The sequence below is a fragment of the Takifugu flavidus genome, chromosome 21, assembly GCF_003711565.1.
Source record: "Takifugu flavidus isolate HTHZ2018 chromosome 21, ASM371156v2, whole genome shotgun sequence".
Lineage (NCBI taxonomy): Eukaryota > Metazoa > Chordata > Actinopteri > Tetraodontiformes > Tetraodontidae > Takifugu > Takifugu flavidus.
The window spans coordinates 7,224,433-7,245,988 of NC_079540.1; the positions used below are offsets into that span (position 1 = coordinate 7,224,433).

Below are 21,556 nucleotides of genomic sequence, written 5' to 3' on the forward strand. Positions count from 1 at the left end.
AGTGTTAGAGGGTTAGAGGGTTAGGGTTAGGTTTAGGTTTAGGTTTAGGGTTAGGGTTAGGGTCAGGGTTAGGGTTAGGGTCAGGGTTAGGGTTAGTGTTAGAGGGTTAGGGTTAGAGGGTTAGGGTTAGGGTTAGTGTTAGAGGGTTAGGGTCAGGGTTAGAGGGTTAGGGTTAGGTTAGGGTTAGGGTTAGGGTTAGGGTTAGGGTCAGGGTCAGGGTTAGGGTTAGGGTCAGGGTTAGGGTTAGGGTCAGGTTAGGGTTAGTGTTAGAGGGTCAGGGTTAGGGTTAGGGTTAGGGTTAGGGAAAGGGGTTTGGGTTAGGGTTTGGGTTAGGGTTAGGGTTAGGGTCAGGGTTAGTGTTAGAGGGTTAGGGTCAGGGTTAGGGTCAGGGTTAGGGTTAGGTTTAGCGTTAGAGGGTTAGGGTCAGGGTCAGGGTTAGGGTTAGGGTTAGAGGGTTAGGGTCAGGGTTAGTGTTAGAGGGTTCGGGTCAGGGTTAGAGGGTCAGGGTTAGGGTTAGGGTTAGAGGGTTAGGGTCAGGGTTAGTGTTAGAGGGTTCGGGTCAGGGTCAGGGTTAGGGTTAGGGTCAGGGTTAGAGGGTTAGGGTCAGGGTCAGGGTTAGAGGGTTAGGGTTAGGGTTAGGGTTAGGGTCAGGGTTAGAGGGTTAGGGTCAGGGTCAGGGTTAGAGGGTTAGGGTCAGGGTTAGAGGGTTAGGGTTAGGGTTAGTGTTAGGGTCAGGGTTAGGGTTAGTGTTAGAGGGTCAGGGTTAGGGTGCTGAACATGGAGCCATGTTCTGCTGGAGCCATTTTAACTGAGTTATCTATCAGGGAGTCACGGGAGACGTGAGGATTCTGCTGATGGCGGTCTTGTGACGCTCACGCCCAACAGGCTGTTTACTACCCCATTAATGATAAGATGGACCACAAACTCAGGGGAAAAGTTGTTTTAATCTCTTTGAAGCATTGAACAAAACTTTAACCAAATTCTTTTGGTGATAATATAATAATATAATATAATAAAATATAGCAAAGACCTGACTCGAGTGTCTGTTTCTCTCCTTTTAATTGATGCTGACATGAAACAGATGGAATCATGACACATTATTCTCGTATCCACATTTGAGGCTCCAGAAATGTTCATGTTAAAGTGTTGTAAATGGTGCTGTAATGCTTTGTTTGGGTTTGCCTGAAGCTTCTCGGTGACAGATGGTGTTCTTTAATCCTGTCTGGGCCCTGATCCCTCTGCACATCCCTCCCTCATGGCGTCACTCCGAGGTTTTTCCCTCTTTTGTGCACAGAAATGCAACATTGTGAATGTGGAAACGAGGTCACGGTTGCCTCAAAACAACCAGCACTAAACACGTGTTTATTATCTCAGCTATGAAGGACCTGCAATTATCAAGGTTGGCCTGGATATTCTTTAAAAGTGAACTCTGGTTTCTGTTTTAGCATCTGCTAAAGAAGCGTCTTTACTCCGTCTTCCAGACATCTGACCCACATATTATAGAAAAACGAGCAGGTTTTGATGCTGGCAAACGAGCAGCATTGGTTCTCAGAAGGTCTGTGGGAATAATTGGACCTGAACCTGATGATGTAACACATCCTTTCCTCTCCTCCACTACGAGACATAGCCAAGGACGGTGACCAGTTTAGGTGACGTGGTGGTTCCAACACTGAAGCTGTGACCTGCCCGCAGGATTCATTTTCATATAAGCCCTTAATCCTGTGAAAAGGCTCCAGGCTTCATTTATTTGGGTTGAGGGAACAAAAGAACCCAGTTTGGGTTTAAAGTGTGCAGACAGACAGGAGACAATCTCCACTGGTGATCTGATCAGATGTGAAGAGCTCAAGCTAAGTGATGTGTTTTGATTTGAACCCTTTGCTTTTGTGTTGAAGATTTTCATCGACTTTTTATTTGAGAAAGAACTTGATAATTAAGAGATTTCTGCACAAACCTTCTGTAACTGCTGGAGAGGCTTTGGTTCTGATAATAGCACTGAAAATGACAGATAATACAGCAGAAGCTGTGGACATTCAGACCAACGCTGATGGACTCCGGACGGGGGTGTGGGGGGTTTATGGGCCCGTCAAGTCAATTACATACAAGAACCGGAAATTGTGTAGATGACTGGTAAAATAAGAGCACGGGCTGCTGCTCAGTTAATGGTTTGTAAATCTTTATACCCTCGAATAGTGTCGCCTTAACACTGTCTCGGGTCTCTTAAGCACTTCGGGTCAGATTCGACGGGTAGAAAAACATCTCACAGGAGCTTTAACAGTGGGAGGTTCGGAAACAACCGGAAACGGGCGCGACTACTGTCGCCAGCTTGACTCACAGATTGTTTGGCAGAAGAAGGCAGAGAAAAGGGAGCGGGTGGATCACGGGAACTAACGGGAACTAACGGGAACACGTCTGGCTGGAATTTAGGACAAACAGAGAACCGATCTGAGAAGATAAAGAAGCGGTGAGCAGATAAAGGTGCTCGTGTGTTGTTTAAAACTATTTATCCACGACGAGGGTCGTTTAAACGTGCAACATCCCAACAAGTATTTTGGAAGGAGCGGAGAAGTGTTGGGCGGTGCACTCCTGCAGCAGCAAGCAGCGTGTTTTCTCCTGTTTATGATCCAATTCTTAGTTAGAACACCAGTAAAGTTCTGTGTTCCAACACTGGAACAATAAGCTTTAAATGGAACTGAAAGACACAGATGTTGAGTAATGGCACAGAAAGTGGGAAAGCTTTCTGGTCTTATGGCCAGACCCAATGAAAGGTCAGCACTTGTTGCATAAGTCATGCAGCACATTTAGGAAATATTCAGCACGGAACCACAGCCTGACTCTGTGATGTTCAGAGAAGATGATAAAAGGGACAGTTGACCTTAGACAGTGCACAAATCCACCATTTCTGCACCCTAACCCTAAGCGTTCTTCATCTGTCTTCCCTCATTCATGCTGGGTTCCTTCACTTTCCAGTTGGGCCTGTGCAGCTGAAGTGATGAAGACGCTCTCCAGCTTCCTCCCCAACATCTTCATCATCTTTGTTTAGTGTTCGGGGCACGCGTCTGTAGTTTGATTGCCTGCTCCCAGCCCAGCGACTCTTCCAGCCAAGTCACCGTCCAGCCGGTCGGATTAGCGACGTCATGGCAAACATGTGCCCCTATGGTAGCTTCACACATGCTGTGGTTCGTGGCATCCCAGAGACCTTTGGGAAAGTGGCAGGAGACGGCCATGAGAATGGAGAGGTGTCAGTAGACCTGGCCAAAGCTCAGCGGCAGTTCGGCTGCCTGGCAGGTGCCCTGAGGCAGAAGGTGGGTCTGCAGCTGATTGAGATCCCCCCCGACCCCGAGCTGCCAGAGAGCTGGAGGATCGAAGACCTGGCGGTCATCCAAGGTGGCACCGCTCTCATCACCAGGCCCTTCAGAGAGCAGCGGCGCAGCGAAGTAACACACACACGCACACGCACGCACGCACACACACACACACACACACACGCACTCCTCTGTTCTCTACTCCAAATATTTTAGTCTGCATCAGTTACCAGTTCATTTGAGCCCTGTGGAAAGAACCCTGACCCTAACCTGACCCTAACGGAACCCTAACCTGACCCTAACGGAACCCTAACGGAATCCTAACCTGTACCTAACCTGACCCTAACTTAACCCTAACGGAACCCTAACCTGACCCTAACGGAACCCTAACCTGACCCTAACTTAACCTAACGGAACCCTAACCTGACCCTAACGGAACCCTAACCTGACCCTAACTTAACCCTAACGGAACCCTAACCTGTACCTAACCTGACCCTAACCCTCATAAGCTACTGAGGGTATTTAGGTTTAATACTTTGACTCTTGTAATCTGGTTTCATTTCTTCTGGAGGAAGGAGGAACCTTTAAAGAGCCAATCAAGGGTCTTTCTGAGGCGACTGTCTGGAGCCTTCAGACGCAGCAGATGTATTTGATGGGCTGATTGTGTCCCCCCCCCCCCAGGTGGAGGCGGTGAAGAGGGTGGTGTCGGAGCTGAAGCTGACAGTGGTGGAGATGGACGCCAGCTCTGGAGGGGCCACCCTGGAGGGCAGCGACATCCTCTTCACCGGGAGAGAATTCTTCGTCGGCATTTCCTCTCACACCAACCGCAGAGGGGCCGAAGTGCTGGCGGACACTTTCAGGGTGAGATTCAGCCTGGGGGGGGTTCAGTTCTGGGATGAGACAGAGAGAAAGGGTTAGGGTAGGGTTAGGGTTAACCCTAACCCTAACCCTAACCCTAACCCTAACCCAACATCTGCTTGAAGAGCTGTAATTAGGTCAAGCACAGAAACCAACGACGGCAGGTGCTGCTCAGCTTTGTTCCATGAATCCGTTCCAATCCATCCATGATGAACATGGATTTTTCCACTTCTCCTAAGTGCTGTTTGCTGTGTGAACTCACACACAGTGTGTGTGTGTGTGTGTGTGTGCGCGTGTGTGTGTGTGCGCGTGTGCACGCCCGTCTGGTATGAATTAGTGGGGGCTGGGCCATGTGTGAGATGAAAGAGGCAGTGTTCACTCACTTCCTGTGTATCGTGTTTCAAAATGCTTTCCAATCATTCAGCTCAATATTTAGTGTTTCTTTAAATGCCCACGTGCACGTGCACGTGCACTTATACTTGTGTGTTGATGCACTGTGACCTTACGAGCCCTAGAAAGTCCTAAAATGCTGAACTCTTAGTCTAAAGTTTAAACGGCTGGAATGATTAACCAATAGGAGTAAAGGAATAAGAAACCCAAAACATCTTTAACATTTGTGAGTCTGAACCAAGATCTCCAGATGTGTGTGGGCGTCCGCCTTCAGGTGGAACCGGTGTCACTAGAGTTCACACGTCCAGAGCAGGTTTGTCCGTCTCCCGGATGTGATTCATCCAAGGCTTCCGCCTTGATCCATGCAGGACTTCACCGTGTCCACGGTGCCCGTGTGCGGGGGAGCCCGCCTGAAAAACATCTGCTCCATGGGAGGTCCAGGCACCATCATCATCAGCAGCAGCAGCGGAGCCAAGAAAACACTGCGGGTGAGTTGTGTGTTGACCTCGTCCGTCTCATGAATCAGCCGTGTGAACAGGCAGCAGCCTCTCCTGGACGTCCCTGTCCCGGCCCTCTGGGTGGGGGTGGAGCACGCTTCATGGCAATTTCCCTTCCAGATGATGGAGCAGCTGACAGATCACCACTACCAAGTGCTGAGTGTTCCAGAGGAATCGGCAGCAAACTGCATTTACATCAAGGGACCCTCCAGTCGGGACTTCCTGCTCCACCGACCGGCGGAGGAATGTCCCGACAGCGTCGCGGTGAGTGCCAGGACAGCTGGAACGCGTGTTCTCACCGGTGCCCAGCAGGTGGCGACATTCCCACGCGACAGTAGCAGAAAGATGCTCATAATTAAAGTCAAACCTGAGAAACGTTAATATAACGTGCTTGGATCTGAAAATAAGCCAACAGCTGCAGCAGTTGTGTTTTTGTCAGTTCCAAAACATCAACTCTTCGGATCTTTTAATGCAGCCTGCGTGTACATGTTGCACGAGTGACGTCTTGTGTATCCTGTCTGCAGGTCCTCCAAAAGCTACAGGACTACACCTTCCTCCCTACAGCCTGCAGCGAGGCCTCCAAACTGGGGGCACCTCTGTCCTCCCTCTGCCTCCTCATCAACAGAAAACACACGTCTCTCTAACACTCGTCAGTGTAACATGAACACCTCCAGCTCTGCCCCCAGTTTAATCCACGATGAGTCTGTCCACTTTTTGATAGAAATAGAGCTGATTTTTTTTATAGCGCAGGTTTTGAGTTTCAAACTGCTAAATTTGAACCTTTTCACAAGTGTGAGATAAATGACTTTTAAAGACGTACGCATCTACAGCGTCCATCACTGGGTAGATGTTCCTCTGAAGTTTATGGCCTTCGAGGAGACTGAAGTCGTTTTCCTTTGGTTGGAGGAAACCTGTGGTGCTGTTAACGAACGCTGGGGATTCTGGGGATTTCAGCAGTTTCCTTATTGGACCTGAGTCAAGAATCAAGGTTACCAGAAAATGGTTTGACCAATAAAAGCCTAACATTAAAGCTGCTCGTGTGTAGTTGGTGGACAATAATTCAAGTGCGATGCATCAAAAAAGTACACATGACATCCAAGGAAATTGTCCAAATTTATTTGTTAGAAAGCAAACGCGTTTAACGGTTGGACTTGGCAACTCTCTCCAACTCGTCCTTCTTCTTGATCGCGTAAGAGTTAGATGAGCCCTGCAGGAAAAAACCCAGAACACTTAGATGTGGCCGGAGCGCACGGAGCAGCAGGAATACCTGGGGGGTCGACGCTCACCTTGGCTGCATTGATCAGCTCATCGGCCAGACACTCTGCAATCGTCTTGATGTTCCTGAACGCAGCTTCTCGTGCTCCTGTGCACAGCAGCCAGATGGCCTAAAGAAGCCAGAGGGTTGGGTCAAGGCAAGTACAAGGGGACCCCCTCCCTATCTAAAGTGTTTCTGAGCTGGTGGTTGACTGGGCCACAACAGACTACAGCCAATGAATAAGCAAAGAGGTTCCTCTGCGAGCGCTCTAGCACACCAGGACAATGGAGCGTGTCCAGGCGTGACTCTAGCCTCGCTTGGCAGACAGCAGTGAGGACGAATGTTGACCAGAACTAGTTCTAGTAAAAACCTGAGTTTTACATATATGATCCACTCGATCTGGCAGCCCATAATGCTGCACGCTGCTCGTCACTGGTTTCAGGCCATGAATCATTCAGAAAACTAAAGTACATTTTATATGCAGAAATGTAAATGACGCCATTATTGTGAAAGATTCTGTGGCGCTCGAGTGGCGCACGGGACAGATTTCTTACTCTAAAATAGGTTTTATTGAAATAATGGAAACCAAAACGTCACTAAACAAGTGTTGATAAGAACAGATGGAGGAATTGAAGAGAAATGAGACATTATTTCAGCCTGTGGGACATCAGGTAGGGGACGTAAAGATCTAACACTAACAAGAGCCAAAGTCCTATAAATGGATATAAATCAAATCTTCGTGTAAAATTGTACCTGGTTGACTCTCCGGAGGGGGGACACGTCCACAGCCTGCCTCCTGACCGTACCCGCACGACCAATACGGGTGGAATCCTCACGGGGCCCGCTGTTGATGATGGCATTGACCAAGACCTGGAGGGGATTCTGGTAACAAAAAGCAATTTATCACATGACAACACCTGGAAATCCCACATAAAGCCCCCCCAACCACAAAAGATCTAGGACATGTAGTGCATCAATGTGATGCAGTCATGCTCACAAAGTGCTTCAATATTCATGATGCCATCAACAGAAGAACAAACCCACCAATTTCAACCTTCTCTAGAACCAGCAGCGGTTCAATCCCCTATTGGAAGCGATCTGGGAGCAGGAACCCACCTCTCCAGTCAGCAGATGGATGATCTCGAAGGCGTGCTTGACAATGCGTACAGTCATCAGTTTCTTGCCGTTGTTGCGGCCGTGCATCATCATGGAGTTGGTCAGACGCTCCACGATGGGACACTGGGCCTTGCGGAAGCGTTTGGCAGCATAACGTCCTGCAGAGTGTGGCAGGTACTTGGCGTATTTCTCCTTCACAGCAATGTAATCCTGTAGAGAACGTGGATAACTTATTGGGCGTCCTTGCAAAAACAAAAGCAGCTTTTCAGCACATTAGAAGTTTAAAAACTTAGTGTATCTGAGCTGGTGGTTGACGGGACTACGGCAGGATCCAGTCAACGAATAAGCAAAGACATTTTCTCTGCGAGGTCTATAGCACACCGGGCCAACAGATTAATGTCCAGGAGTGACTCTTGCCTCACGCCTGCAGAAAAGTCCTTCTCGTTTAGCTGCTCACCTGCAGGGAGATGTCATTAATCTGGACATCATCGGTGCTCCATTTGCCAAAGAGCTTAATCTCAGGGGTCTCAGCCACGGCCGTGGTATTGTCCCAGTCAGTCACTGGGAATTGAAATAAAAGCATATCGAATGAGCCACTGAACTGAGCCAGAGGAATAGAAAACAGAAGCGCAGTTACACAGCAGGCCCGACGTAAAGCCTGCTCCACTGCACGTAGCATTAGCCACCGTTAGCAACAGCGAAGCCAAATGACAAATGCGGACGCAAGAGAGTGTAACCTTTGGGGATAACATATTTCATCGAGTTAAACTAAAACAATAATGAGAACGTAAGCTCAATTTTGTCAAGTTTTAAATGGATTGGGCGCTCGAAGTACGTGGCTAATCGACACGCCGCATCCACATGCGTTAGCAAGCTAGCGACGTGTTAACTTGTGCTCGTAACGACAGAATACACCCAACTAGCGAAACATTATGGTCAAGAGGGGACATGTTTCTAGCAATCATAGTACAAGGGAAGTCTTCGCGACAACATTTCTCCAAGAATATTGTATTTCAACACATTTTGGATGGACAAATATGCCTTTTTTTCACTCACTGCTGTCTGCCGTTCTGTACCACACTTCTCAGAGACGGAAAAGGGCTTTTTCGGGGCGCCGCTTGCAGATATCCGGTAACTTGGGACGTCATTTCCGCTGCGCAAGTGATGTAGGGAATTGGAGTCTGATGTAACATTATTTAGCTAATCTAGTAAACGTAAGAACCAAACAATAAACTTCACTCTATGATATCTATGAAATACTTTGTAGAAAGAAAATGACTTGAAACCATATCAGGCAAAAATCCTATTTAGAAAATGTTATTAGATTTTATTTTCCCGCAAATAAAAGGACAATAGAATAAATAAGAAGGTCAAAAATGTATTTTATTGAGAAATTGACTATACCCAACACATATTTCAGTGGCATTTATAATACTTTAGACATTTTCTGAGTAGAAGATTTGGTTTTAAAACGATCTAGGGAAAAATCCCACAATGTTCCTTCATTTAATGATAAAAATAACTCTCGACAATCTCAACACAGATGAAATCCCTTAAATCCCAATACTATGCAATTAGAGAAATTAATTTAAACTGAAAAATATAAAAAATACAATGCATCAGCATTAAATTAATGCCTCTAATTCTTAAGTTAAAATCATTCCATTGTCGTCATCATCTCTGGTTACGCACTGTGCAATTGATATTTTACTTTAAAAACGAATTCCCTTGTTATTTATGTCTTGTTTCATGACAATTCCTTTGTTTCTTTTAAGAAATATACTATAAATAGCAGACAACCATGAAAACACAGGAAATATAACCTTTTTCACCTCATGAAAGGGCAACAAGCACAAATGTAATTTAAATGAGAGTCTGTTTAATGACAACACTAATTAAGTGTTGTAGAGAACTGCCTTAATTACTTGAGCTATTCTTGCAAAAACAGCTGTGTGATGACGGGTTGAAACAAGCAGGGCCCACCAATGCCCCTGATATCTAAACACAAGGGAGGTAAAAATGGCACATCATGGCCCGAAGAGCTGGCGAACGCTAACAATCAGCTGTGCACGCTTCCTCCGTTCCTCCCACATCAACACCAATGACGGTAGAACAAAGCACTTCGGTATGGGAGGTGAAACACTGAGGCATGTTGGGAAGAATTAAGGCCTAATCTATGACAGCTCCAAAGCCCTGCGTAATAATGATCAGGAGGGTAATATTTATGATCATAAAACAGAGACAAAACACAAACATGATCATGCAGATATAAATGGTAGAGTAAAAGATAAATAACTGCTTCATAGGAGGCGCAGGGCAGCGAGTCTGCAGAGCGACACTCAGGCACTGTTGTGTTGTTTGATACGTCCAGGAGAACTAATAAGCACAATAATGGAAACGCTATTCTCATTGTTGTTGGGGTCTGAATTCAAATCCATATATTTCTTATTCAAAAATAATAATTCAAGGAGGATACGGCCAATTTGTATATAATAGATGTGGCCTAGTTGGTGAAGCGCACATTTAAGAAAACATTTAAGAGGAAAGGAGCTGGGAGTCTATTTATATTAGCGCAATATCTGACCTCTGACCTCTCGTAATCCATCCATACGCTTAATGTACACAAACTGTACAAAAGTCAGAGTGAACATTTATCATCCAGTTTTTCTCATCACTGCAGGGGTCTGTCAGCGAATTCCTTGGGACATCGAAAGAAATCCATATCTTTGCTTAATGGTTGTATTCAGACGTTAAATTGCTTAAGAAAGTATAAGGTGCTGATGAAAACAGAGCAACTAGTTAGCATTCCTCGGGAGCATCTTTATGCTAACTGTCAGAAAAGTGGGTGTTGCTGTATCATAAAAAAGTACACAACTCTTCAAACAAAAAATATTCTCTGATCTACAAAAACAGAAAGAACAATGAAAATAAAAGCTGAGCTCCCAATTTTGAAAATGACAGCACGTCCTGAAGAGGTTTCCACCCTTTACACCAGGCAGGGTGAATCTGTGTGTGCTATAAAAGAGCTCATTTTATTCCAGCCACTTCTCCATGCACGTGTGAAACACTGTCTCATTCGAGTGCCAGAAGACGTGCTGGACCCCAGGAACAGAACAGATGATTAGATCCCCACGAGCCGCCAGCGTCTTCAAACCGAAAACATCTCTCAAAAACAACTAAGACACAAAGAAGAAGAAGATTTCAACTTTTTCACATGTTTCACTGTTACTTTAAGCTAGAGTTGATGCTAGATTGATGATCTAGTGACACAGTTTCAGTTCTCTGTTTGCTTATCTGACTGCTTCGAATTAATCGTCTGCTTCCTCATTGAAGCAACATGCTGTGATCACAACGCAAATGTGTTGTAAATGTCGTTCCTTTAAGGTCAACTTACGTCTTGTTCCTGCATCTCTATGACGGTCTCGTTGTTGTCATAAAACCCAAACTGGCTAAAGTCACAAGAAGAAGAGGAAACGTCACGTGAGCATCACAAGTCGGGTGATGAGTCCCAGCAACAAACTGTCACAAGTGTATTTCATGATAGAAGAAGAAGAGCATAATAATATCGTTCCCTCTGGTGCACGGCAGTGTCTCCAGTTCACCGATATTACAACCACAAGCACGCGCACGTGCACACACAATGACCTCTGTTCTGATTCTCAGCTTTACTGTATACTGTTATAAAACTGTGGGGTCCCAATAAGAAAGAATCTTGTGACGTCAACACGTGCGTGAGGAGAGCGGAAGGTGGCCTCACCTTGACTGCCAGGGCGTTATCACGCCGTCATCAGGACCACCTATCAACACCAGTTTCTTGATCTTGAGGAAGTTTTTCTTCCACTCTGAAATTGAGGTGTGAAAGTGGCCACACTAAGCTACACACGAGCAACTACAGCTCAGCACAATACCGATGTTTGCACTTTTTAGAGCTTTTAAGAGGTTTTGCTTTTGTTATTAAGCTAACGTGCTCACCTGTTGCATTTGGATTGGCTCTTTCGCTGTTCAGAAGAGCCAAATAATCACTGCTGTTCACGTACAGGTCTCTGTGATGAGGGTCTGTGAGAGGAGGAGGAAGGAGGAGGGAGAGGAGAAGCTTTACTTGCATTCCAACATCAAAACAGATGTTTGTGCTGGAAGTCTGACCGTTCCAGTAGTTGCAGATGGATATCCTCTGACCTACTCCAGTGTAACACAGGTGGTAGAGGTTGGACTTGACAAACTGTGGGAACAGGTACTTCAGATAGTCTGTGTCTGTGGGGGAACAGGGCAGGGTGAGGAACAGGCCTGCTAACATGGTGCCACTAACAGAGGTGACTTTAGTCCAAATTTGATCTGAACTTGCAGCATTTCAGCAGCGTGTCGATGGCATCTTTTTACTTGAACATTACAAACCTTTAGTCTCATTGCTCACTACTTGTAACCATTTAAGACAACAATAATTACCATATTTCCCCTTTTTGCTGAATGTCTTAGTCAACCATTTGTAGAAAGGTATTAGAAACAAATGTTTTCATTCGTACAGTATACTGGAACGGGATGAAACATCATGGAAATATGCAGATTTGGGATTTAAATGTTGGATATGAGTAAACACAACCAGGTAACAGCTGACAGATTTCTGGTTCTTGTCTTTCATTTGCACACCACGACGGGCACATTCAGCACGAGTAAAAGACTCAAGTGCAGTTACAGGAAAATCACACAGGTCGCACTAAATTGAGCGATCGTTAACTCGATTTCCATTTGTTTCGTCTGCTAGAAACCGAGTGGATCCGAGGACAGGACCAAGACGACACCCAGAAACTTTCAGTCACTATCTGCACATTAGCTCTTCAAAAGCAACGATTTATTGCAGCTCTTTGAACAGAATGATCCCATTTGGTGTTACTGACCTCCATACTGACCAGCCTGGGGGGAGGACAGAGAGATGAAAGAATTGACGTTGTGTTCTGAGAGGGTGGACAGGATTCCTCTGCAGACGAGGCCTCCTGTGGAAGGGTCACCAAAAACAGGCTCCATCAGGATGATCACGACATGGTGTTGAAGACAGCTAGAATATCACTCTGACGTCCTGTTTAGCAAAGATAACAGTGCACCTAAAATACCAGGACTTGATCATAAACAAACACCAAATTTTTATCTGTATTCCACTTCCAGGTACTCAGGGACCTTGAGAGTAGCAGATAAAATGGACCCCATCTGCTGCGTTTTGCATTATTGGGTAAATAGCTGCCTTGAATCCCTCCACTTGCTTCCACATGGGCTCCAGGCTGGCGCTCCTGTCAAACAAGTCGATGACCGTCACATTGGTGCCAGGATGAGACTGCCGAGGAGGGGAGAGAAGGAGTCAGTCTAAAGCAACGAGAGAGCCTGGTCACCAAAAGTCAGCAAAAACGTTCACTCGTGAGCGGAACCGAACAGATATGTATCGATTAATGGCTGTTTATTGTAAAAATGCAAAAACTAACTGTAGCAGAAAGAATGTGGTCTGAAGCTCCACGACTGGTGGTTCAAGAAATATACAGTCTCGCTCTCTGTTGATTTCCAGATGGGAGTGTAGAATAATAGAGAAAATCCATATTATAACACGTTTTACAACTCCACATTTGAATGACACTACTAAACACCCACTTTGGAGTAGTACACCTGCAGTAATAATGGGCAGAACTAACACTGATAAAGAACTAACACTGATAAATGATATCAGCTCTAAAGGAGCTGTTCCACTGTTATAAAGGTGTTATACAAGCTGAAGGCCTGCTGGACCTCTGTTAACATCCCTTAGTCCACAGACTAACTTCCAAAGCAATCCTACCGAACCAGGTCCACAGTGGTGGCACGACTCACTTGGTTGATGAACATCTTTAAGTTTTTAAAATCCTCAGAGCTGTCGAACAAACCGTGCACTATTATCACCGGCTTGTATCCAGCCACCGAAGCCCAGAAACACGCACCGAGCAGCGGGTACAGCAAGGCAGAGACCCGGCTGCTGCTCGACCTTCTGGTTCTTGTCCTCGGACAAAAGTCCTGCATTGTTTCCACGAACGAGTCTAATATTTATTTTAAAAAATCATTAAAAAAGACAACTAAAATAAAACCAAAAACACAAGAGCACCGTGCTAATGTTGTGCTAACATATTCCCTTTTTCTTTCTCACTAAGAAGCGGTTCAGAAGGGGGAGATTTAAAGGAGTAGTTTAAAGGAAAGTGTAGTTTGCTGTAAAGCATGTCCTGCTATTTTTGTTGTTGTTTGTTCCGGTCCGGACGCAAATCGGGGGTGACGTCACTTCCGCATAGGGCGGAAGTTTGTTTATTGAAATTCTCTCATCATTGAATGTTCTGGGTTAGACTTTATATAGAGGCGCAATGCAAATATACATGCAAATACAATACACACAAGCGTACTACAACTATTTTATATAAAACAATTATGTTTGACAATATAGATTCAATTTATTTACTGTGCATGGTATTTAAACGGCTTTTTCGCCCTCCTGTAGTCCATTTTATTCATAATTTCGTCTGTAAAGAGTGACACTTAGTTGATTTACGCGCGCGCACGCACGTACATGCAGAAAAACGGGAGGCATCCCAGAGGCAAACGGGAATAATAAAACAAGAACATTCCTGTCGGTACAGAGATGTTCAACAGTCTGTTTTGATTTGATTGATGGAAAATTTGTCCTTTTTCTTTATGTCCCTTGTCTGAAAAAGTGAAAAGTTGCCGTTTGAAGAAGTGAAGGAGGAGGCAGATGCAGCTGGAGAGGCTGAGGATACAGGAATATCAGGCCTCACCAGGACGCTCAGAGCTGCGGATCGTCTTCTGTGGCCTCCTGAAGCAGGGATAGAACAGAATAACTAAATCGTTCCCTCCTGTTCCGAGGTTTGGCTAGAACTTTCTGTAGTGTCAATCTTGCACCAGACTGAAAATATAGAACTGGAAGACAACTGAAAAGTTCTGATTGCAGCAACGTTTAGTGTTGTTCAAAACTTCCTCAGTTACAATGTTTTCAAGCCCTCAGTATCTCACATCATTTCCTTTTAGTGGCAGGAGATGGACATGGTTTCATATCTTCTTTTATTCCACATGTAACTTGTGTTGTTTACAGCTGGAACAAAAGTCTGAACAGGGAAATTGCTCAGTTATGTGTAATACAAAGGGGAAAAACAAAAAAAGCCTCAGAGATACTAGTGATTTTCTGAAAGGTTGTAAAACATAATGCAGTGCAACATACAATCACCAACACACACGTGAACCTGTGCTGGAAGCTGTGCTGCCCTCACAGGCAGCGTTATTAGCCAGTCCTGCAGGCCGACGCCTCCCAGCAGTGAAGCAAACACGCAACCACAGTACAAACAACTCAAGACAAACCTGTCAAATGTAACACATTTCTCACTTTTGGTCTTCAACAAATGTGTGAAGCTACAAAATCAATGGTTTTCAAACACATTTATCAAAAGTGCAATAGGAGCCGTGTATTTTCATTGGAGGGGTGAAGCAGGGCGTCATGGCTTATGAAAGGAGTGCCGGCAGCTCAGACATGCTTTTCTCTCATTTCTGTGGGGCTTTGTTCAGATTGACGGAGTGTCAGGCTAAATTTTGCTGGGATCTGATGCAGCACGTCAATTCTAACACGTGTGAGCTCAGTGAGCAAAATGTTTCAAAAAATATAGATATATGAACCTCAGCATCCAGTTTTGTCTCAAGAAAATAAAGCATTTTCAGTGGCAGGTGGAGCGTGACGCAGACACGCTACACGGTCGGCTGCAGCAACTCCTGGAGCCGACACAAGGTGTCCTTCAGCGTGAGAGCAAGTTTCTCTGCGTTCGTCTCCTCGCAGCAGTTGAAGGCGGTGATGGAAAAGTGGACGTGGTCGGCCTGAGGGTTGTAGCAAATGGCGTAGCCATCAGGAACGAGGGGGCCAAAACACATCACGCTGTCCGTGTTGGCAGGAACCTGATGAAGCAAAACAGCTCGTTAGTGTGACTCCCGAGTCTGTGAAACCTTTTCAAAAAATAAACTTCTTCTTTACAATCCCACCGGGATCCGCCCCAAAGAGCCCGACTACGATCGTGCCGACAATTGTGATCACAAAAACACACATTTAAAAAAACGCTGACAACGTTTGAAGGGTGTCAGCAGTTCCACCATTCTGTGATCTGGTCCATCTGAAATGATATGAACCCTCCCACAAGATGGCGCTGGCTAAAATAATCTGTGCTGGGGGAAACTTCCACACAGCCTGTTGCTGAGCGGGAGGGTGGAAAAGTGGCGAAACGCCGCCCGTTACAGCAGAAGATCCACTGACCTCCGAGCTGGAATGTGTCATGGAGACGCCTGAAGTTAATGGGCAGTAAATACGGCAGAAGATCGGGGGCCCAAAACTACCAAAAACACACACCTGCCCGGTTCTGAGCTTCCAGTGAGTCGCCACGCCGTACGCCGTGTCCATGAAAACTTTTGGGATACTGTATCCTTCCTCGATGGCCTGCAGCTTAAGGCCCAGCAGGTGGCGATCAATTCCATGTCCCTTAAAGGCCTGAGCAGGAGAAAACCAAAACCTGAGTGGACAAGCTTTTAACATTAGAGGAGGAGGAGTTTGGCTCTGGTTCACCTGTGCAATCAGCTCTGAATAAGCATCCACAGCTTCTCGGAACAGCTGGACTTTGGCTTCCCGCTGAGGAGGAATCAAAAACTAATTCTGCTGCCTTTCAAACCCACAAACGAAGCTTAAAAGAAGCTGCAGTTTCTCACCGACAGCGACGCATCATCAAAGGCCAGGATGAACCTGAGGGTCTGATTTATGGGCGAGCGCACAAATTCAGTCCGTCCTCCTCGAAACATCCTTTGAGAGACCATGTCGCAGGTGGCGCAGACCTCGTTGTGGACTCTGGGGTGGAAGCAAACGCTTTAAAACCTAAAGAGATTAGATCCATGGCCTGTTTAACTGAAGACAAACCAGAACTTCCCGTCTTCTTAACCGCGTCACGGGTAGTTATGCGAACTAAAGGGTTGTGGCGCCACCCCTCACCTGTAGTAGGCGAGCTGCATAGCCACCTGGATGAAGGAGTGAGGACTCAGCCTGTGTTGCTTGGGAAGCTCCTTGCCAAACCTCTTGAAGTTGAACACGTTCACGTCAAGATCATTGATCAAACTATCGGAAATTCAACACAGTAGTTTGGATTTTAAATGACATCATTCTGAACTCAAATTTCATGGTGCTGTGCTACATCCTGAGGTGTGACACACAACGTGCACGTTACAAAAACTGCCATTAGGGAATAATCAGACTTGTGCTCTATATCAAGACATTTCTTCTGATATAACAAAGCAAAATGAAGAAAGAAGAGTGATTAAAGATGTTCTAGGACATCAGAAACATGCTTGTATTCACCATTCGTTTGCTAATTACCTGTACGTATGCATATTATATGGCTCAGTACGCATTTACAAATCAGTGTAGCGATATTAACCAACTTCTGATGAATCAAAATGCAGCCGCTGGAGTTGCGAGCGAGGAGGACTTGGAGCAGCATTGTCACATTAGAGAATTCACACCTACATGTCGAGGTTCTGCTTGGCATGTTCTATGTCCCTCTTAATTTCTCTGTCTATGTGAAAGTAAAGCTTCTTGGGCATTGGTAGCGGGACCAGCGGCGCCCTCTTTGGGTCTGGTTTCTCACTGCGGCCGGGAAGATACACAATGATTGAAAATGAGTGACGCCGAATAGCACAAATCCAAATTATATATATATTTAAGAACACGGGTGCTTAGCCAGCGATAGCCACATGCTAAAGCTGTCCTCCAGGTCAATAAGAGAATGTGATCACATCTCACCAGTAGTCAAGGATGTGGTGCAGCAGTGTTGCTATGGGGGGGCCCTCGGCAGTGGCTTGTTCGTATAAGAGGCCCCAGGAGCCATCCTCCCCCACCACAAACTGCTCAGACAGAGACGAGGGTCAGACCATCACCACCACACGTTCCTCAACTTGCTTTAAGGTCTTTTGTTCACCTGCAGCGTTTTGTCAAACCAGCGGTTCCCACTGTTGGAAAATGTCCCGCCTCCATGCAGAACCTGAGCTGCCTTACGGCTGGCATACCTGTCAATCAAGTATGGCACAGAGGAGGGTCAACACACATTTGGACCTTTTACTTGGCAAAAATACACAGATCTATTAGGAACACACTAAAGTGTACAACAATATGTGGTCATGAGCTGTTTAACAAATCAATATGTGAAGAAATACATGCAGATGTTCTCAGTCAGGCAGCCTCGAGAACATTCAACTGGACTTAAACTGGTTAACACATTCAGACAGAGGCTGGTCCAGATCTGGACAGACGATTAGGGACACTCGTTAGGCAGCAAGGTTCATTTTTTAAACTGGGAAAACCTCCACTGGCCAGAGGAGGCTGTCCTGGGATCCCTCTCCAGAAAGATCCCCCCACCAACAACCTCCACACTGCATTGATACAACTCTGGGATTCCCTCCAGGCAGAAAAAAGCCTCTTGAAGAAGTAAAACGTCTTCAAAAAGCTGAAGGAGGGGTTCAGGCTCTTGAGCCAAAAGTAAAGCAATACAGGAAATACAGCCATTTACACCGAGACAGGAAGTGTGGACCAATACGTTAGTCAGACGGTTAAAAATGACCAAAAAGATGCATTTGAGGAAGAGTGAACTGGTAATTCTAAAGTGGTCGACGTTTCCTTGGTATGGAGGCGTTTCCCTGTGTATTTTAGCTCCCTGATGAGCTGCCGCCTGGTCCCGAGTCTCCTCTCGAGAGCACGTGGAGCTCGCTGGTCGACACATGCACAACACGTCACCTATATGTTGCTGAGCCGGAAGCAGCAGCTTTACAAACAGCAACGATTATTGGGACGATGCAGACGTGACCGGCGGGGGGGCCAAGCTTGACTGGACCCCTTTATAGAAAGTCTGGTTGCACTAATTATGCACGACAATCGAGAGTCATGTACTCTGTTGTGGACTTAGAAATACCAGCGTGTGTGTGTGCGTGCGTGTGTGTGTGCGCGTACTTCTCATCCGATATCCTCATCACTGGAGAATCCAGACACAAAGAGAAAAGGCCCGTCTCTATCATCCGCACAGACTCTCTGTTTAGTTTATCTGAAACACACGTGGACAGACACAATTATTATAAATGATAATGTTTCACACAGGATAATAAACTACTGGATATTCCCATTTTCATGGGTGCAATAAACGGGACAGTTCTAATATCACATCATTAGCATTAGCCAAGCCTCCCGCTAACACAGGCTGGACCGGGCCCACCTGTCAGCAGGCGGTTGTAGGCCTGTCCCCAGGTGTGGCGGTGCTCGCTGGTCAGGATGCCCATTGGCTCCTTGTCCGTCTTCCAGGACTGAGAGCGGATTCTGAGCAGCTGACTGTGGATCTGAGACTCGGTGAGCCGAGAGCCGTCGCTGTTGTAAACCTCCAACTGGAAGAACTGCATTTACAGCAACAGTTAGCAGCTGAGACGTTCGCACTGGTCGTGAGGATTCATCGGGTTTCTAGTGGACCGATGAGGGTGTCTCCACAGGCCACCGTGGACTAGCGCTCTGCTTTGTGTTCACACGCCAACGAATGGGGCTTGGTCCAGGTCCTCGTCACTCTGGAGCCCGTTTTCAGGCGTGGACAGGCCGGTGGGAGCTAAAGTGCACGAGCTAGTGCCGCCACGAGGCTCCTCCTGGCCTTTCAAACACGGAGGTGCGGAGCAGAGAGGAGGGAAGCGCTGCGACCTCACCTGATAGTTCCTGACCACCGTGATGTGTGTGGGAGAGCGGCGGTGGTGGGTGACGTAGTCGTGTTTGGGACCCGGGATCCTACAGGAGGAGAAGAGGAGGGGGTAGAGCTCCATGCACAGGGGCTTCCCTCGCATGTGCTCCACCGGCAGCTGGCCGCTGAGACGCAGGAAAACAGCCTTTAATATTCAGAACGGTCAATCATCCACAAGATATTCTGATTAACAACAACAACAACAACAACAGATTATTCTGATCGTACTTTACTGCCACAACATTTTAGCAATAAGATCAGTAAAAATGTTCACAACAGACCCACCTCAAGATACAACATGTTCACCTAATGAGATCAGGTCCCTTTGAACCAACCAAACTAAAACTCCACCTTTAATCCACAGTGATTAACGTGCAGGTAAATCTGGACGCAACTCACGTGTTGATTTTGGCCTTGAAGTCCAGAACTGCTGCGATCAGTTTGGAAGCGAACCTGGGAGGAGACAAAGGTCATGAGAGACAACAGAAATCTGCTTGTTTCCATGGAAACCATGGAGGGGTTTGGTAGGTTAGGACCTGTTTTTACCAGGCTTTGGCAAACACCACGCTCACATTTGTGCTCCCCTTAGAGACACCACAGGGCTACCGTGCACCCCCGCAGAGCAATATATGATTTTAACCTAAACATTAGCTGGTGAGCTAACAGCGCTCTAAAACCACTGATAGACTTGTGGAGGTCATCACATCAGGGTGAAGCCCCGCGCTGCTCCCCAGCACCGCTGCTGGACCCTCCCCAGCACCGCTGCTGGACCCTCCCCAGCACCGCTGCTGGACCCATTCAGGCTCCAACTGGACGTCCATGTTTCACCTGCCTTTCATCACCTGCGCAACATCGCTAGCGTTCAGCCGTCCTGTCCAAGCCGATGCAGAAAGAGTCGTCCCTGTTTTACTCTGGATCATTCTGGACCCTCTCCAACGTTCAGAATCCATTTTAAAAACTTGCATCGTCTTATTTAATGACCTCAGAACTCTTCATAATCCAGCCAGTGCTCTTAAATGGCAGGTTTCCAAACGGTGGACTTTGTTTCCTTTAGGATCAGAACCTTCGTCCACCAACTCCAAGATCGGGTTAGATCCGTATATGTGGCATCTACAGCTCGCGACCCCACAGGTTCTGCCCTTGTTCCTGACCCAGTTTGAGGCTCTCAGGGCAGATGGGAGCACGCGTGTGCAGCCTGTAAAGCCCTCCGAGACAAACGAGGTTTGAGATTCTAATTAAACTTCACCTGCGTGACATTAAGGCGGCGTTGGCGACACTTCTGTGGTCTCCCATCAGATTTTGTGTGCAATACTCACACGAGCTGGCTCCTCCAGCCATTATAATCCCTCCGTGGCAGAGAAATGGCTGGGCTTGAGTGCACGGGCAACGGTTGCCTGCTCTCCAGGTAGGCCCACTGGACCCAGGAGGGCGAGATCTGCACGGCAGCACCAACAGATGCAGAGAAGGTTGATATGGATTTCAACAGCCTCACTCATTCAGCCTCTTTCATTTATCCATGTACTTTTAAACACAAAGCTGGTCCAGATCTTTAGGCACTGTAAATCCTAAATTAAAGTGTCTGTGGACAGAACCGCGCGCTTGAACAAACATGGCAGCACTTTTCGTGCACACACCCATATCAAGCTGCACCATCTGTCACAGTTCCCACACCGAGTCCACACACCCACCCAGTTTTTGGTTAGCATGGCTCTCCTTTCCAGGCCCTCCTGCAGCTGTGGGCCAAGCCCGCCCGACCTGCCGAACTCCTGCACCATCCTTCGCGTGTGGCTCAGTTCTTGGGGGGGCAGCAGTGGCTCCAGGGCCTTCAGGTAGCCCTGCAGGGTCTGAGCTAGTGGGGGCACCGGCTGGGACGGCACGGAGGAGAAGAAACACGCATCCAGCCTCTGTGGAACCTGAAAGTGAACACAACCGAGGCGGTTTGGAAACAGAACCCGCCTCCCCGTTAATAACACCGGGCCGCCATATTTGGCTGCAGAGTCGCACCAAGAACAAATGGAAGTCCAGAACTCACAAGGGCCAGCCATGTCCGCCTCCCCGCTGGAACCCTCCGCAGAATCATGCTTCCTTTAATCACAAATCCGCCCCGTGGCGCAGCAAACGCAGCTTTGCGTCGAGATGTGGGAAGTTTTGCACAATCGTGTTTCAAACAGCCAACAGCGCTCCGATAAGTGTCCTCATCGCTCGACAAACACGCCGCCTTTCAGGAAACGTGCGAACATTTTCAGCAACCTGAAAACGGGAGATTAGTTTCTCCAGGGCGCGAGCATGCAAACTCGCACGTACGGACGCTCAGCGCACACGTGTTGACGTAAAAAG

At 46.9% G+C, this 21,556-nt stretch overlaps 4 protein-coding genes and 2 non-coding genes across 9 annotated transcripts; 1 reads left to right on the forward strand and 5 right to left on the reverse strand.

Annotated features, from left to right (window-relative positions):
* The first annotated feature begins 2,076 nt into the window (after positions 1-2,076).
* On the forward strand, positions 2,077-6,081 carry ddah2 (dimethylarginine dimethylaminohydrolase 2). Of its 2 annotated transcripts, none has more exons than XM_057020110.1 (6): positions 2,077-2,475; positions 2,968-3,434; positions 3,984-4,163; positions 4,919-5,038; positions 5,168-5,311; positions 5,572-6,081. In XM_057020110.1, exons 2-6 carry the CDS (start codon positions 3,135-3,137, stop codon positions 5,689-5,691), a joined length of 864 nt encoding a protein of 287 aa, XP_056876090.1. In that variant the 5' UTR covers positions 2,077-2,475; positions 2,968-3,134; the 3' UTR covers positions 5,692-6,081. The 2 variants fall into 2 exon arrangements, with proteins under 2 accessions (XP_056876090.1, XP_056876089.1); XM_057020109.1 differs by having other exon boundaries at positions 2,080-2,461.
* Positions 6,082-6,141: 60 nt separating this feature from the next.
* Positions 6,142-8,578, reverse strand: rps5 (ribosomal protein S5). Its single transcript, XM_057020111.1, has 6 exons — positions 8,475-8,578; positions 7,876-7,979; positions 7,419-7,628; positions 7,056-7,184; positions 6,334-6,432; positions 6,142-6,254 (listed from the first exon to the last, which is right to left on the reverse strand). Coding segments are annotated over exons 1-6 (612 nt in total). The 5' UTR covers positions 8,476-8,578; the 3' UTR covers positions 6,142-6,185.
* On the reverse strand, positions 6,490-6,620 carry LOC130518843 (small nucleolar RNA SNORA3/SNORA45 family). Its single transcript, XR_008948156.1, has one exon. It is a non-coding gene; the product is annotated as a small nucleolar RNA SNORA3/SNORA45 family (small nucleolar RNA).
* Positions 7,709-7,841, reverse strand: LOC130518832 (small nucleolar RNA SNORA3/SNORA45 family). Its single transcript, XR_008948145.1, has one exon. It is a non-coding gene; the product is annotated as a small nucleolar RNA SNORA3/SNORA45 family (small nucleolar RNA).
* Positions 8,579-8,780: 202 nt separating the features above from the next.
* Positions 8,781-13,700, reverse strand: ppt2b (palmitoyl-protein thioesterase 2b). The gene is made up of 8 exons (XM_057020108.1): positions 13,266-13,700; positions 12,588-12,741; positions 12,311-12,406; positions 11,562-11,669; positions 11,391-11,474; positions 11,176-11,260; positions 10,813-10,867; positions 8,781-10,594 (listed from the first exon to the last, which is right to left on the reverse strand). The coding sequence occupies exons 1-8, from the start codon at positions 13,449-13,451 to the stop codon at positions 10,451-10,453; spliced, it is 912 nt and encodes a 303-aa protein (XP_056876088.1). The 5' UTR covers positions 13,452-13,700; the 3' UTR covers positions 8,781-10,450.
* A 673-nt stretch (positions 13,701-14,373) lies between these two features.
* On the reverse strand, positions 14,374-21,553 carry cratb (carnitine O-acetyltransferase b). Of its 3 annotated transcripts, XM_057020105.1 has the most exons (15): positions 21,252-21,552; positions 20,908-21,132; positions 20,536-20,654; positions 19,619-19,672; positions 19,188-19,344; positions 18,716-18,890; positions 18,457-18,547; positions 17,432-17,519; positions 17,257-17,357; positions 16,981-17,100; positions 16,450-16,572; positions 16,173-16,308; positions 16,033-16,095; positions 15,820-15,957; positions 14,374-15,374 (listed from the first exon to the last, which is right to left on the reverse strand). In XM_057020105.1, exons 1-15 carry the CDS (start codon positions 21,297-21,299, stop codon positions 15,171-15,173), a joined length of 1,842 nt encoding a protein of 613 aa, XP_056876085.1. In that variant the 5' UTR covers positions 21,300-21,552; the 3' UTR covers positions 14,374-15,170. The 3 variants fall into 3 exon arrangements, with proteins under 3 accessions (XP_056876085.1, XP_056876086.1, XP_056876087.1); XM_057020106.1 differs by lacking the exon at positions 16,981-17,100 and having other exon boundaries at positions 21,252-21,553; XM_057020107.1 differs by lacking the exon at positions 21,252-21,552 and having other exon boundaries at positions 20,466-20,654; positions 20,908-21,084.
* Between the last annotated feature and the right edge of the window lie 3 nt (positions 21,554-21,556).